The 16,925-nt window shown below is 37.9% G+C and overlaps 1 protein-coding gene across 5 annotated transcripts in view; it reads right to left on the reverse strand.

The window, feature by feature from the left end:
* Esf1 (ESF1 nucleolar pre-rRNA processing protein homolog) overlaps positions 1-16,925 on the reverse strand; it is a 53,163-nt gene that overhangs the window by 6,526 nt on the left and 29,712 nt on the right. For all 5 annotated transcript variants that reach the window (XM_006235106.4, XM_063284287.1, XM_006235105.5 and 2 more), the window contains 2 exons: positions 11,498-11,619; positions 4,313-4,400 (listed from right to left, as the gene is read on the reverse strand). In XM_006235106.4, coding sequence (XP_006235168.1) covers positions 4,313-4,400; positions 11,498-11,619 — 210 coding nt within the window. The remainder of the gene's footprint in view (positions 1-4,312; positions 4,401-11,497; positions 11,620-16,925) is intronic.

Raw genomic sequence — 16,925 nt, forward strand, 5'->3', positions numbered from 1 at the left:
CTAACCTTCTGCAACCACAACCTACAACAAACTCTTCTATTATCTTGGACATGGAGTTTTATCACAACGGAAATGTAACTACACATTCCCAATGTTCTCCATAGTAACAACAATTAAGATGCTGGAAAGTTGAGCCAGAGGTTGAGAGGCCTTGTTTTTGATGAAGATCCCATGCTCAGTTCCCACATGGTGGCTCACAACTACCTGAACTCCAGCTCTGGGGGAATGCAAGGCCACACATCTGTCTTTGAAAAGCTTCCCCCACATTTAGGTTATATGCAGGATAGCAGGGGAATGAAACAATCCTGTTCTAAAACATTATCTTATCACTAATCTCCTAGCAAGTAGGAACTAATATGTTAAGACAGTCTTGGTCATGCATGCCTGAAATGTCAGCCTCAGGACAAGCCTGGGTACACAGTGAGATCCTGTTTCAAAAACTGAACAGAGGAAAATAAAGTTTTATTTTTAATCTCTTGGGAATATTGCAAGAAGTACATAAGGATCGAATCTATTGACCCATAAAAACAGACTCCAAGTCAGATGTTACAATTTTATAGTTATAGAAAATAGAAATAAGTGTTATACCTATATTAATGGACTTTCCTAGAAATATTCCTGTCTACCAACTTCATGATTCAAGCTGAATTTGTCCAAAATATTCTTATTTATGATTTCAATCTGTTTAAAATTTCATTTTGTGCAGGGACACATATGCACAAGCATGTCAGTTTGGTTTGTGGGTAGTCAGATGACACCTTTGAGACCTGATTTCCTCCAACTACTGTGAAATTCTGGGTGTAAAACTCAGGTCCATCAGGTATGCTTGACAAACACTTCTACCTGCAGAGTCATTTGATCTGCTCCTACGTTAACCTTTAAACAATTTCCATGATCTTGAGCTAACCACACTTCAAAAATTGTCCATTATTTGTCCTTGAACTGACTTCAAGCTGGGTATGCTCAGTTCTATTAATTATTATTCATTAATAATTCTATTAATGTGCAGGTTCTCTGAGTAACATCCTCATGCTGAAAGAGATCACTGCTTTGGAAAAACCCCTGTGAGATACTAATATGCTGCAGGTTACTAAGTCTCTGTCCATTCTTTTATTTCTTGGTTATTTTTGTTTGTGCCTTTTCACTCACCAAAATATAGACCCGTGTTTAGCTATAAAGCAAAAAACGTAATAATATACCTATGGAAAATGATGTGCTATAGAACAAAATCTATCCAGAACTATCTATACGGACATTCTATTTTACATCACTTCTAGTGTCTGAATTGTGCTCTAGAAAGCTTCTTCTAGTTTAGTTGCGTGCTTCTTATGGGACAGAGATAAGAGCCCCAGCCAGACACACCTCCCTAGAGCATAGGTGAGGTCTCAGTACTGAGTGGATGGGGAATGGTAAACTTCCCTACTCACTGCCTTTTTTGGGTGCAAGTTTCTACATCCAAGATCACTTGCTCTTTCTTTAGGTCGATATACTATAGTTTTGCTTTAAAAAAACACAACAACAAACCCAGCACTGTTTTCACACCCAGCTTTTTATTTATGTGAGTTCTACCTCTGCCTCTAAGTCATTTTTACAATAACCATGCAGAAGCACACTATGATTCAGATTCTATCAGCTACCAACTGCCCCTGATGATCAATTACCATCAATACATTCAACTATAAAGTGACCTAGAAATGGGTCTGAGGACAGGATGCAAAGGTCACTCGTACACTGTCAAGCAGCACACAACCAGTATGCCGTGCACATGTAACACATCATCTGAATGAGCCCAACGGGTAAAGACAGCTGACTTCACTGTGATTTACAGAACACTTGACGGCAAAGCATAGATACACCCACTTCTCAAACGACCTCAATGGACCTTTTTCTGCAAAACTAAGTTTCCTAGTTCTTACTAATGTGTGTTCTCTGCAGAAATCAGCACTATGTTAACAGATAAACCACATCATGTCACTTTCTTGCTTTAGGGCTTTTTGTAAGTCAACAATAAACTCCCGACTTTCTGTCCTGACAACAGAGCTCTGCAGGTCACTCCCATTAGATCTTCATCCTAGCTCCACACAGACCTCCCTCTCTGGCCATGCCTCAGCCATATGATGTCTTTCAATCCATCCAACACTGCACAAAATGTTCTTTCTCACATATCCTTTCCCTTCCTGTGCAATGCTCTTCCCCTGGTACTACAAGCCCAAGGTCTCAGCTCAAATTTCACTACCTCAAGGGAGCCTTCTTTGCCTATCTTACTTACAGGACACTCCCACTTTATCTTTCTCTTCCAATCTATGTCTTTTAAAACATTTATCATACTTACATAGTCCTGTTTCTATTTTCAGTACATTATTTCTAAAACCAGAATTCCTGAGAGATTGTCTTGTCTATACTACTGCTCTAGCTCTAGCCTATCAGATTGCACAGCACTTATCGCAATACATAACAATGTTTAAAACCAGATTGAAACAATTCTTATGAAGCATTAAGAAATAAACACATTGAAAGCAAACAAATTCTACCTATATTGTTCTCCCAGAATGTTTGATACTAACATGAAAGAAAGCTTATATTCAATTTAAATGTGCTGTCTTTAAGAAATCTGGGCACTGAAGAGATGGCTCAGTGGTTAAGAGCACTGACTGCTCTTCCAGAGGTCCTGAGCTCAATTCCCAGCAACCACATGGCGGCTCACAACCATCTGTAATGGGATTCGATGCCCTCTTCTGGTGTGTCTGAAGACAGTGACAGTGTACTCACATATATAAAATAAATAATTTAAAAAAAAAGAGAGAGGAATCAGCTACCTCATGCTACCGAACCATTTAGGTTATTCTTTGAATCCTGCTGTGTGTTCTGCAATCTGACCAGTTACATATGTCAAATGAAGCACTTTGGACACAGAACAGGGAAACTCCAGTGTTCCACATCTCTCCATTATAAACAATTTTAGTCAGAGGATAAGGCTAAAATCCATCATCTATAAGAAATGACTACATAGGAGTGATAAAAAGCAGATATGCTAGGTTTCCCTTTCCAATCCCTAAGAATCTCAAATCCTATAATAGAATTTATTCAACTTAATCTCCTTTTCATCAATAAAATGTCAGTGCTAAGAGGCTACAACAAGCAGGACATACTTTTAAGCAATTCTGACTTTTCCTGTTGAGAACTGATTTGGCCTACTGATCAGGAGTGAGAAGCAGGGAAACTTCATAAAACACTTTTCTTTACAATGCCAGCTTAGAGTTGCTCAAAGAGCAAGCCTTTGGAAGCTCACAAGTATGTGGCATAAGATGAGGGGAGGACAAAGCACAGAGGAGAAACTGGAAAGATTTACAGTAGCTTCTGCAGTGACTTGCCCAAGCATGGCCCCAACCTTCCCCAACACATTCACATACGCCCAAAGGTAAGAGTGAAAGCATCTGAAAGCACAAGGGGTACAAACACATGGAGTCAAGACTCCTTGGATATAGGAAGTAAGACGTCTTAGTTTAAGAGTTCGAAGAAAAAAAAAAAAAAAGAGTTCGAAGAAAAAGGGACTGTGAGAAAAGCAGGAGTTTTAGTACATTTAACAAAGATAAATGCAAAAAGGAATGAAAAATTAAGCATAGGTACTTTTGTATATTTGAACAGAAAAGGCTATTACACTGTAATTCCATGTACACATTTAAAGAGTATATACATGCCATGATAAATCCACTTCACTTTTAATTCTTCATTGCCTTTGCCAAAAGAGACCTGAAGTAGAAGTATTATAGTGCAGAGACTAGTCCTCATTCGAAACATCGTTCTTTGAGTCCATTTGCTAGTTATAAAGACCACTTCCAGAAAAGAGTCTCCATTAAACTGTTACATTCATTATTATTAAAGCGTCTCCTAATGAGCAGTCAAGAGTATTTGTTGCTCTTGTATAGGACCAAGGTTAGGTTCCTAGCACCTACACAGCAGCTTAAAACCATCTGTAACTGTAGTTCCAGGTGCTCTGACACCCTCCTCAGACACTGCATGCATGTGGTGTACATACATGTAGGCAAAGCAGCCACATACAGCATAAAAATAAAGATGTCCTTTTAATGTTTTTAATAATGCATTATTTTATATTTTCTATAACAGAAGACACATTGACTCTTCTTAACAATTAATATAACTGAACTCCACAGCACAGAATTGGTTATAAAACATTAACGGAGCAATCCAAATTCTAGAAAATTTCAGAGAATTGTTAAGTCTGTATCATTTCAACCCATATCATCCTTTTCTGAGGATTCCAACAGAAAATTACAAATATAGGCTGGCTTACCTATTTTTTTAACTTCTTCAGCAAAGTAGGGATCATTTAGATCAACATCAGAAGGAATCTCATCTTCACTGGCTTCTTCAGCAAGAGCCTTAAGGAGAGAAACAGTAGTCACTACCAATAACTTAAGTCATACAGGATAGGTTATTTCAAGTACTTAGAGCAATCTATTTTCTGGTTAAGGAAAATGTTTTCAATTGCAAAATTTTAAAACATAAATTGATGATCTGTTTCTATGTTGTTTAAAATGATCTTGGATTGGGGAGATGGTTCAGCAGTTAAAAGCCATCACTACTTGTCATAAAGACCAGAGCTCTGATACCAGCACCCAAGTCAGGTGGCTCACAACAGCTGTAACTTCAGCTTCAATTCTGGTTTCTAAGGGCCTATTTGTCCACCTGCATATATACATAGATATATGCACAGATAGTTACACACACACACACACACACACACACACACACACACACACACACACAACTTTTTTTTAAAAGGCCTGGCATGGTGGCCTAAAACCACAGAGGAGGCAGAGGCAGACAAATTTTCTTTGAGGTCAGCCTGATCTACAAAACAAGTTAGTTCCAAGTAAGCCAAGGATACTTTAAGACCAGTTAACAAAACAAAACATAACAAAACAAAACAAAACAAAACACACCTTGTTTTAATCTGTGGTCTAACATTGTAAACTATCAATCTATTTTAAATAAGTTGAAAGCTAAAATTTCCCTAAAATACATTGTATTGGTGTATTTAATTAACACAAAAGACCAAAAAGCAAAAATATCTGAAATAAGATCAGACTAAACAAGACTGGGTTTATTTCCAACAATCTAAAACAACTCAGTCATTTTAACAAATATGCTTAGAATGTATTCATCCTGGACACAAAATGATCCACTAAAACTTAAAGGCACTAAGGAATCAGATGGCATCTAATGCTATTATCAAGTCTGGTGCAGAACACCTAGCCTAGCAGACACTAATTACTTATATGTATTTGAGATGTTAACAAGTCCAGATCCTCTCTTGGCTGCTCTTTCTCCCTCTGGCACTTGCTAGACTCAGGAGCTTTCATCCACAGACCCTCTAGTCCAGTCCAGGTGGTGAGGAGACACTGGTACACGGCACAATCCCACCCAACTCTAGTCCAGACCCAGCTAGACCTGCACCCTATGCATGTGCTTTGGCTTGCTCTGATGAACCCATCTGATCTCACTGTAACTTGTACCTTCTCTAATGCCCAGGCTCAACCACAACCAGGGTCCCACTCAAGCCTTTTCCTAACTCCCAGGTATCAGCTTGGCCTACTGTGTTCATATCAGATTCACAACCAACAGAAGAAGCCCATACTTCTAGGTTTCACTGCACAAAAAATATGAAAGGTCAAGACAGTATGTTCTCTCAAAACTACCAGTCCTATGGAAGTGTTCTACAGTGAGTGTTGCCTATAGGAACTCCAGAACTGTGGTGATTTGAATATGCTTGGCCCAGAAGTGACACTATTAGGAGGTGTGGCCTTTTTCTTGTTGGAGGAAGAGTGTCACTGTGGGAGTGGGCTTTGAGACCCTCTCCCTAGCTGCCTGGGAGACAGTCCTCACCTGGCTGCAGCTGGATCAAGATGTAGAACTCTCAGCTCCTTCCAGCACCATGTCTGCCTGGATGCTGCCATGCTTTCTGCCATGATGACAATGGACTGAACCTCTGACATTGTAAGTTATCCCTAACTAAATGTTGTCCTAATATAAGAGTTGCCTTGGTCATGGTATCTCTTACAAGGTCACAGAATGGAACAAACAAACTTAAAAGAAAGAACAAAAACAAAACCCAAGAAGTTTAGAGACACAACCAAAATCAATGAACTCAAAAGATGAAAATGTCTGCGTAGTACCCAAGAAAACACAAACATAAGGCTGAAATGACATGATGAAAAGAATACAGGTCTTTAGAAAAGAGAAATAATGAAGAGACCTCAAGCTGAAATGAAGGTAGAATTGAAAAACAACACAAATAGAAAACTCAGAGAAAATCTTTACAAGTAAAATTAATAGAATATAAGTTATATTTTATAGTCTATACCTATCTGTTACCTACATACCTATATAGGTAAAAATTATATTTAGATAAACGTACATATAAATAGACAAACAAAAAACCCTGAAGTGCAAAACAAAACACAGAAAAAGAACTGTGGGACTCATGAAAAACCAAATCTTTGATTTTTGGCCATATGGTAATAGACAAGATGTTCAAAAGGATCATAGAAGAAAACTTTCAAACTAAGGAAAGATAAAACCAGATGGTCTCAGAAGCACAGCTGTTAACACCAAATAGACAAGAACATAAATAAAATGCCTACATTATCATAGCTAAAACACAAACAAGAACCAAGAGTAGTGAAAGTGCCAAGAGGATAATTGCTAGTCACACAAAGGAAAAGCCATCGGAGTAACAGCTGACTTCACAAAGGAAACTCTCAAAGCCAGCAGAGCACAAGTTTTACACAACCAACTATCTAGACTACCTTACTCAATAAAGCCATCTGCTATAGTTGAAGGAGAAAGAAAAACTTCCCATGATGCAAATAGGCTAAAAAAAATTCATGTCCAGAAAACCAAGCCTGAAGAGATCACTAGAAACAATACTTCTGAATGAAGAGTAAACACAGCCAAGAGACCCTAGAAGGAAGACAAATGAAGCTATAACTAATGCAATACTAATTACAACCAAGAACATAAACAGCAGACTGTAGATATAATTAATGTCTGTGCACTCTGTAAAGGCATTCACCTATCAATAAAAAGCTGATTGGCCAATGAGCGGAGGCAGAATCAGAAAGTGGACACCTGGCAGAGAGAGAAAGAGAGGCTTCTGGGAAACAGTCAGGTGTGGCGATTTGCCCTAAATACTGAAGGAAACATGAAACCGAGGAGAGGTAACCAATCTTGGTGGGATTTAGAATAAAATAAATAGATAACGAAGTTATGAGCTGGTGGAAACAAGTCAAAGCTTATGGCCTAAGCATTATTCATAAATAATAAGGCTCAGAGTTGTTATTTATAGGGACAAAGAGGCTGGGTGGAAAAGCAACCAAACTAAAACAACAACCAACCAACCGACCGCTACCAACACAAAAACTAAAATGACAGTAATCAACACAGGCCTGTCAATAATTTTAAACCTTAATAGCCTCAATTCTCAAATCAAAAGCCACAGTCTGGCTGAATGAGTGAAGATACAAAGTCTATCTTTCTGTCATCTACCAAGAAACTCAGCTTTAAAGATTACAGGCACCATGTTAAGGGGAAGAATGGAATAAAGCAAGAGTAACAGTAAGCAAGCAGGTGTTACTATCCTATTAGCTGACAACACAGGCTTCAAACAACTAATTAAAAGGGATAAAGGGCACTTCTTTTTAATCAAGGGTACAGTTCATCACGAAGATATTATCATCTTAATATATATGCACTGAAATTGATGAATCCAATTCATGTGTACTATGAGAATTGAAAGCAGATTATTATCAATCAACTAATAGGCGATTTCAATAACCCATTTCCTCCAATAGACAGGTCAAGTGGACAAAAAATAGAGAAATAGCAGAAATAAATGATATTATACAGTCAACGGACTTAACAGATATCTACACTCAAACACCAAAGAATATTCATTCTACTCAGCAGTCATGGAAGCGTCTGTATAATAAATACCTTGTAACAGAAAACAATTCTTAACAAATTCAGAAAAATCAACTCTGTGTATCTTATCTGTCCATATGAAATAAAAGCTAAGTCAATACCAAGCAAATCTCCAGTACACAAAAATTCATGGAGATTAAACACCCCATTACTGGAAAATGATGGGACAGAGAAGAAACCCAAGAAGTAAAAAAAATTTCCTGGAACTAAAAGAAAATAAAGCCACAATGCAACCAAGTCTCTGGGAGACATTGAAAGCAGGGAGAGTTATAGCCCTGAGTGCCTACATTACAGAATATAAAGACTACTAACAAATGACTTAATGATGCAACTAAAGTTTTGGAAAAAGATAACAAATCCAGTAGATGGCAAGACATAATAAATATCAGAGCAGAAACCAGTGAAATGGAAGCAAAGAAAACAATACAAGAATCAACAAATTCAAGAGCTGGTTCTATGAGAGGATAAACAAGGTTGACAGACCCTTGGCCTAACTAACCAAAAGAATGAAAGGGCCCAAATTAACAAAATCAAAAATAAACAGGGAAACATTACAACAGACAAAAGAAATTCAGAATATTATAAGGGAGTAATTAAAAAGCCCATATGCCATTATGTTGAAAAATCTAAAAGAAATGGATGAATTTTTAGAGTCATCCAAACTATCACAGTTACAACAATCTAAACAGACCCAAAACAAACGAGATTGAAAAATAAGGGTTTTGTTTAAAAAAAAAAAAAGCCCAGATGAATTCACACTTTCAAAGATCTAAGCCAATCTTTAATCCTCCCACTATGATGCATGCCAACACATGCCAATATCACTCTATCCCCAATGCCAGGGAAAGACACAACAGAAAAACCTACAGGCCTTATACCCTGGATGAAAATACTTTTTTAAAAAGTTCTCAATAAGGGTTGGAGAGATGACTTAGAGGTTGGGGGCATTGGCTGCTTTTGCAGAGGACCCAGGTTCAAAGCTTAGCACTCACATGGCAGCTTGCAAATATCTATAACTCTTAAGATCTGACACCTTTACACAGACATGCATGAGGCGAAACACCAATGCACATAAATGTAAATAAAGTTATTTAAAAAATCCTCAATAAATATATATCAAAAAGATTACCCACCATGACCAAGGTGGCTTTATCCTAAGATGGTAAATGTAAATGTAACAGATGATATAAGTAGAATTAACAAGAAAAATCACATGATCAGTAGATGCTGAAAAAGCCTTTGACAAAAATCTAAAATATCATCACAATAAAGGTCCGAGACAGTAGTACTGGAGGGAATATTTTTCAGCATAATTAAAGCTATATGTGTCAAACTCACAGCCAACACCATCCTAAATGGAGAAAACTTTGAAGCAAGCCCATTGAAATCAGGAACAAGGCAGGGCTGCCCACTGTCCCCACTCCTTGTCAATATAGCTTCATGTACTAGCTGGAGCAATAAGGCAAGAGAAGGAAATTAAAGAAATACAAATAAGAAAAGGAAAATACCTGTACTTGTAGGTAGTATAATATGATAATTAAGAGATCTCAAAAATTCTAACAGAAAACATCTAGAAATGATCAAAATAATTTCAGGAAAGTGGCAGGAACCAGAATCGACTTACATAAATCAATGGGTCTTCTATACCCCAACAACAATAAAAACAGAGAAAGAGATCACGGACACACTCCTATTCACAACTGAAATGGCTAGAAGAAAATATAGGTAGCATCCTACATGATATAAGTGTAGGAAAGGATTTTATGGATAGGACTCAATTTGCTTAGGAATTAAGGCCAACAACTGACAAGTGGGACTTCATAAAACTGAAAATCTTCTATATAGCCTAAGAAACAATCAACTGAGTTAAGAGGAAGCCCTCAGAGGGGGAGGGAATGTTTGCAGGTATATACCTGACATGATTTATACTCAAAATAATCAAAAAGAAATAAAAGTAGCTAAGAAATCTTAAAAAAGAAAACAAAAACTAACAACAAACAGCCAACAACCAAAAACCCAGAACAACATCCTTAGAAATTAGGGAAATGTAAATCAAAACAACCGAGTTTTAACCTTCCACCAGCCAGAATGACTAAGCCCAACAAAACAACTAGGAAACATGGAAAGGAAAAACCCTATTTCCTGTTGGTGGGATTGGAATCTGGTGCAGTAACATTGGAAATGAGTGTGGAGAATTCTCAAAAGGATAAATACATCTGCTACATGACTCAGCTATACTATTCCATGGCATATGACCCAAAGGATTCCAGCCTACTCTGGACACTTGCTCAGCAATGCTTGCCGTTACTCTACTGACAGTAGCTAGGGAGTGGAAGCATTCTAAATGCTTTTCAACTGAAGATAATAAAAATGTGGGGACATATACACTATGGAATAAATCATGCACTTTGCAGATAAATAGATGGAACTAAAAACTATGATTCTGAGTATGAGGTAACCAGAAAACTGTCTTCTAGATAGAACAGGGAAGTTTCACCATGAAATCTCAATAATATGGTGCCTAAACAATGACAGACCACCATGCTTACATTCCAAAATAGATGGCTGAAATCTCACAAGGCACAATGCATAGATGAAGAGCTACAGGCAATTAAAAATTTCTACAGAAGGAGAATTCATCTTTCCTAGGGTGAGCATGCCAAATGGCTATCTAATACACACACAGACATGAACAGGCTCAGCAGATTGCGCGTATGTATTATTTTCATATATATATGAAATCTATAAACATATATAAATACATATATGTAAGAACAAAAATGAATAAAAGGCTGTGAATTTGAATGGGAAAGGGATTACATGAAGGGAGAAGCGGAAAGGGGAAAATAACAACTATACTTTAATTAAATAAGAAACGTCCAGACTTTGTCCAATTAAAAAGGAAAAAAGAAAAAGAAAGAAAGAGAGAGAGAGAAAAAGAGAAGAGGCCAGGCTATGGTGGTACACGCCTTTAATATCAGCACTCAGGAAGCAAAGGCAGGTGGATCTTTGAGTTAAAGGTCAGACTGGTCTACAGAGTGAGTTCCAGGAGCTGGGGCTACATAGAGAAACCCTGTCTCAAATCAACAACAAGAACAAAAGGAAAAGTGTAAGGGAAGTCTAAAGCTTACAGAATGCCGTCTAAAGTCTCAAGAGTGACTACTGTAGTAACCCCATACAGACCCACTTAGAAAATCTTCCAAGAAACTTCTAGATTCATCTCTCATGGAATCATTTTATTAATGACAATTAACTGGCTACTTAAGTTTTGAAGAAAGTTCCAGTAAAAAGAGGTAGCATATCAAGGAGGTAGGGCTATTACCCTACTTTCCCACTTTATTACAATAAAAGTCTAAAAAATATTTACGGTAGCTGGGTGCGCTAGTTCACACAATTCCAGCCTTACGGAAGAGGAATGTGGGTTATATGGTGAGAAGCACCTTCTTATGGACAGCTAGTATTCGGCAAACACCTGGTCAGTTAGCATGGGTACCTTCTGTTTCTTTTTCAGTCTTTTCTTCTCTTTCTTCTTCTCTAAGAATTGTTCCCAAGGGGTCAGTTTATCCTTTCCCTCCAACTTGTTTTTGACCATCTCTTCTGCACTCTCCTTAAGTCCTAGAAAAGAAACAAAATTCAAATAGTTTAATTATAAATGGCGTACCTTCGACCAGTTGAAAGCTTGTAAAAACCAAGAGAAAGAGGACAAACATAATTTATGTAAGTGGGTGTATCCAATAGTCAATACCTGTAATATTCCAAGGCCACAAAATGACTAACTTTGGTAAATCCTACACTGTGTGTGTGTGTATGTGTGTGTGTGTGTGTGTGTAAGAGAGAGAGAGAGAGAGAGAGAGAGAGAGAGAGAGAGAGAGAGAGAGAGAGAGAGCGCGACTGTTTTAGCCAAAGGAAATCAAAACAAATAAAAAATTTGGCAATCTGACACATGGTTATAATGAAAGCCTATTATTAGTTAGACATGGTGATTATAAACTACAATCCCAGGTTAAGCAAGATTGTGAGTTTAAGTCCAAATGGGTTATACAACAGAAATACTGTCTCAAAACAAGTGAACGAAATTTAAAAAAAAGGAAAAAAGAAACCCAAATATTTACTTAGGTCTAACTTTCCTCTCCCTATCTTTGAGCCTTCGAGAGGTTGTCTGACTTTCGGCCTTTTGGTAACAACTGAGTGAAGAAAATTTCTAGAACATGCATCAGGTTATAACTACTAACTAAGCAAACACATCTATAGTTTTTCCTATCATCCCATGAAAGCCTAGCTAACAGAAACTGAAGAATGGATCAAGCAATGTATAAGGCTGTGCGGTTAAGATCCAAAGGGCCACCAGCACTCTACTCTGCATTGCTTGGCTCTTCCAATGCCACTGTCTTCAAGGTTCATCTCTGAGCTTTCGTCCCTATACTCTCCACTCACATATCCTTCACTGTCATTAAACTAGTACTTTAAAAATGTTCTTGGCAATGAGACACTCATTTCCAGGGCTGTTTCTTCATTTACAGTATCCAATGTATTTTGGATGATGAATCAGATCAACCACCACTTTTTCTAAAATGATCATTTTGAATCATTCCACTCACTGTTACATTTTCATTTTGTTTGTGTAGCAGTAAATAATAAAAAAGAATTTACCAACCCATGCTATTGCTGGCACCAGTGGGTCACATAGCATTTGCGGGGTATTTTCATATCAACCAGCAAAGCATCTCAACCCAACTCACTAAGCTCCCAATATCCATCCCACACTGTGGCCAGCTATTCTCTGAGCCTGGCGGCAGCCACCATCTTGCAATTCTCTTGCTGCAGACTCTGCTCACAATCCCAGCATCCGCCCCCTGTGGTTACTGTCACAACTCCCAGGAACCAGTCAAAACCAAAACTCAATAAGCTTGTAATTTATCAATCAGAGTTATATCAGTAGATAGTCACCGCACAAAACATACAAACAATAAACTCTGAACCATTAATACTGACATAATCTGCCCGCCTAGCTAAGACAGATTGTCCTATAAAATCCATCCCTTATGAATACTCATAAGTGCCTGTGGTCCTTTAAGGCCACCCAGATCTGGGTCGTCCTTCTCCTCCTCCATCTTGGTTGTTAGTCTCCTCTCTCCTCTCTCCAAAACTCTGTGCCCGTCTTAGTGTTTCACTGCCCAATCACAGGCCTTGCCTTCTCTTGTGCCTGCCTTCACCTGCTCACAGACAACAATCACATGTTTGTGTGGAGACAGGGTCCCAGACTGGGCTGGTCCCCAACTTACTATGTAGACCAGACAGGCCTTGAACTTGTGGTGATCCTCACCGCCTTGGCTCTTACAGACTGAATTACAAGGTTTCATTTTATTTGGCAATTTAAACTTTTTAACATTAATGATATGTAAATAATAAATACAAACTAAGTACTTATTATATGGTTCTGCTGAGAACCTGCAAAGGCAAGTTCTGTAAACTAAAAACAGGGCAGTCACGTTCTTTCACATTCTATAATATTTAGCACACAGTAACTACTTAATAAACACGTCTGTCTTGATTTCTTTTGAAGGAAGGACTCTTATTTCCGGCCAAGTGTTTGATCTTTGATATTTAGAACATATTATTTCCAACAGAGAATAAACCAAAGCTTTAAGACTTCTGTCTCTACGTGACTCATGTGGCCCACTAGTTCTAGAACAAGTGATGCAAAATTTATTCTCGGGAACTAATATTTCCTCGAACTTAGTTTGTTGGTAGCCATAAAGTAACAATATCTTAAGTTCAAGTCAGTCTGTAGTTTCTTTTTCGCCGGGCTCCCACTTAATACACCAAAACAGAGGGATGACAAACACACTGCAGTGAATTAACACACCAGCATGATAACTTAAAACGCCTTGTTCTCACGGTCACCATGAGGTCATTTACATCTCTTGCCAGATCACAGCTGTTTATGTTCTAAGTTCTTAAAAATATGCCCATCCCAGAAGCCTCTTGGCAAATGCACAAGAACATTCTTCAGTCAATTTAGCCTCTCACTTAAGAGAAGCCACAATGTGACTTGAAAAACAACTTCATTATAATTGCTTTAGCTTTGTATAAATTTGTTAAAAAAAAAACCCAAAAAGCAACCTTTAAGCATATATCCATAGACTGCCAAATTAAAGATATCAATAATCCCACAAATAAAGGGTAAAGCCCCTTCTAAAGCCAACCACAACTACAGATGACTCAATGTAGTAATAATAATAATTTAATAAGCACAATCTATTCAGAACTATTTTGGCAGTTTCTGTGCATATAAAAGGACTCATAAATATTTTTACAAAATCTTCAAGAAGAATATATATTCCTCCTGACCTTATTCACATGAAATATTTGAAAAGTCTTCAAAGGATTTAAATCAACTTAAGTAGGTACTGTTACAGGCTTTATTTATAAAAACAAAATGCATGTTTTAAGAGTTCTCATATAGGTTGAACTGGCACGTTTACTTAAATATGGGCTTAGGACTCATTGGGAATATTTATGAACACTTACATATCAATCTCATAAAACTTTTTGTGTGTTATAAATTAGACTCTGTAGCACTTAATTCCAAACGCTTTAAAATGTTACTGACCACCATCACCAACACCAAACTCCAAATGTGGAACTCGTTCTGGGTTCTGAGCTTTATAGAGGAAAACCACTAGCCATGTACTGAGGAGCACTGCCATCAAGGCACCTCTTCCAACCAGCATATTACTCTTGAAGGTGTGAGGACAAGGAAGGACATGATTACTCACATAGCAAAGGTCCATGTTAGTAGCTCGTGAGAGTCCTGGCATATAGCACACATCTTAAAAATGTCCATAGAATAAGCAAGCAAGTGAAAGGAAAGTGATCAGATCTGTCCCACCCCAGTGACTGGGAGCAACAACACATGGAACTGAAAGTAAAATAAAAACTAGTTTCAAGAAACAATAGTGAACGGCTAAAGCTGTCAAAGAGCCAGAGTAAACACATGCTCTCTGGTTGTACTCAATACTGTTAGAATCATATTCCCATCTACCACGTGAAAAGTACACAGTTAAGATGAGGATAATAAGGGATAAATCTAAAAGATGATCAGACTGGGAATTTCTACTCACATAACTGTGTATCTCCCCAAACATTTAATAAATATCCAAGGAAGACATGCCCAGAGTACTCATGGAACTCATGTTATCGTTTGCTGTTATTGCCTAAGTTATTTCAGTGACAGAAAAGGCTTTACATTTGTCTAGAATTTGGGTTGTCTTTCTCTCACTTCTAAATCCCCTTTCAGTCTACCTTAGAGTGATGGCTTTCAATTCCAGGGTATTAACTTTACCACACATCAAACTGTCCCCTATGCCTGTTTCTTAGCATTCAATGTTCCTATAACACCGAATTCAAATACAAGACATGTGGGCCTCATTAGGGAGCTATTGTTTCTTCTATTTGTCTCAAGTTTATTTGTATATTTTCTTGCCTTTCAAGCAGATTGTGATCACAATAACATACTACCAAACTGTCTTCATATAAGCAGACTAACTTCTGGCCAAGTCTGGGAAAGCCATTCTGCTAACTTATTTATGACAAATACTGAAAAATTACTTTTTCTATTGTTATTTTTATACATCTATGTTATTTTCATATACTTATAGGCAAGGCAGAAAATGAATGAAATCTTTTACACGAATGGCTAAGATAGAAGGAAACCAAAAGAATTCCTGAGTCAAGTCTCAGTAAGGAAGCTCAAATAGAAATATTAAACTAGTTCAGAAACAGGGAGTTTTCTTTGGGGACACACGCTAAGCTAATACAGTCTAGTATGGATTTTGGGTTGCTGTGGGCTCTCAGCCAAGGAGGTGGGGGCCAAAGTTTGGAGTCTGATCATGGTGGGAGGTCCCAGGATCCTTAAATGTGCCCCCAGTAGATGATGACCCTCCCCCGATAGTGTGGGGGTAGTATACGGAGACTGGGGGAGTAAAAATACAGTTCCCCTCTGAGACTTTGTAACCACAAGCCCACAAACCCATGGACTTGTGGCTGGAATTCATACTACTTGTGTGGTCCCAAATACACTAACTCAAAAATTCAATAGGTCTTGGATTAGAAATGCCTCCAGGCACCTGACAAATAATCTCTAAAAGAAGGTTGTCTGACCCAGAGTTCCTGTAAGAAAAGAAGATCCAAGACAAGAAGATTCCAACAAAAATCCCAGAGGAACTAGAGTAAGTAGAAACAAAAACCAGTAAGACAGACTCATAGACTATAGTCTTCGAAATAGATATAAAATATAAAACCAGCACTTAAAAAAGGCAAAGGAGGAAATTATTAGAAGGATGAGACAAGTTTGGAGGGAAAAAAGTAACTCTGGGAGATAAAAACATCAAGTCAGCACCCAAGTTTAAATGTATACACTAGAGAAAGACTTAATGAAGTAAAAACAGAACTGAAGAAATTATCCAGCAAGTTGCACAGATTCAAAGGCACAGAAATCAAGAGTTACCAGATTCAAAGAAAGAAAGTAACATACACATCAAATATGATTTCTAGAAGAGAAACTGGAGAAGATGAAGAAAACCTAGGACTTTAAGAGGAAAATGGTAGAGGCACTTTCACCTGACAAAAGATAATATTCAGGACTATGCTACTCAATTGATTCCCAACAAGAGTTAAAATACAATCAAAACAACCCTACCACATATACCACACTAAAGTGTAACTTGGCAAAAACTATAAATATATCTTAAAAGCCACCGACCCAATACAGCACCTTCTGAACTGGCTTCCTCAGATATTTTCTTCTTCCAGGAAAGGGGTTAAGATGGGGACTGGCTTGGGGCACCCACACTAGAAGGCACCACCCTCCCTACTCTAGCCTGCAGCCCTCAGCCTCAGCAGCAGAGCCTGCTCTAAGA

Source organism: Rattus norvegicus, chromosome 3 (genome assembly GCF_036323735.1).
Source record: "Rattus norvegicus strain BN/NHsdMcwi chromosome 3, GRCr8, whole genome shotgun sequence".
NCBI classification, from domain to species: Eukaryota; Metazoa; Chordata; class Mammalia; order Rodentia; family Muridae; genus Rattus; species Rattus norvegicus.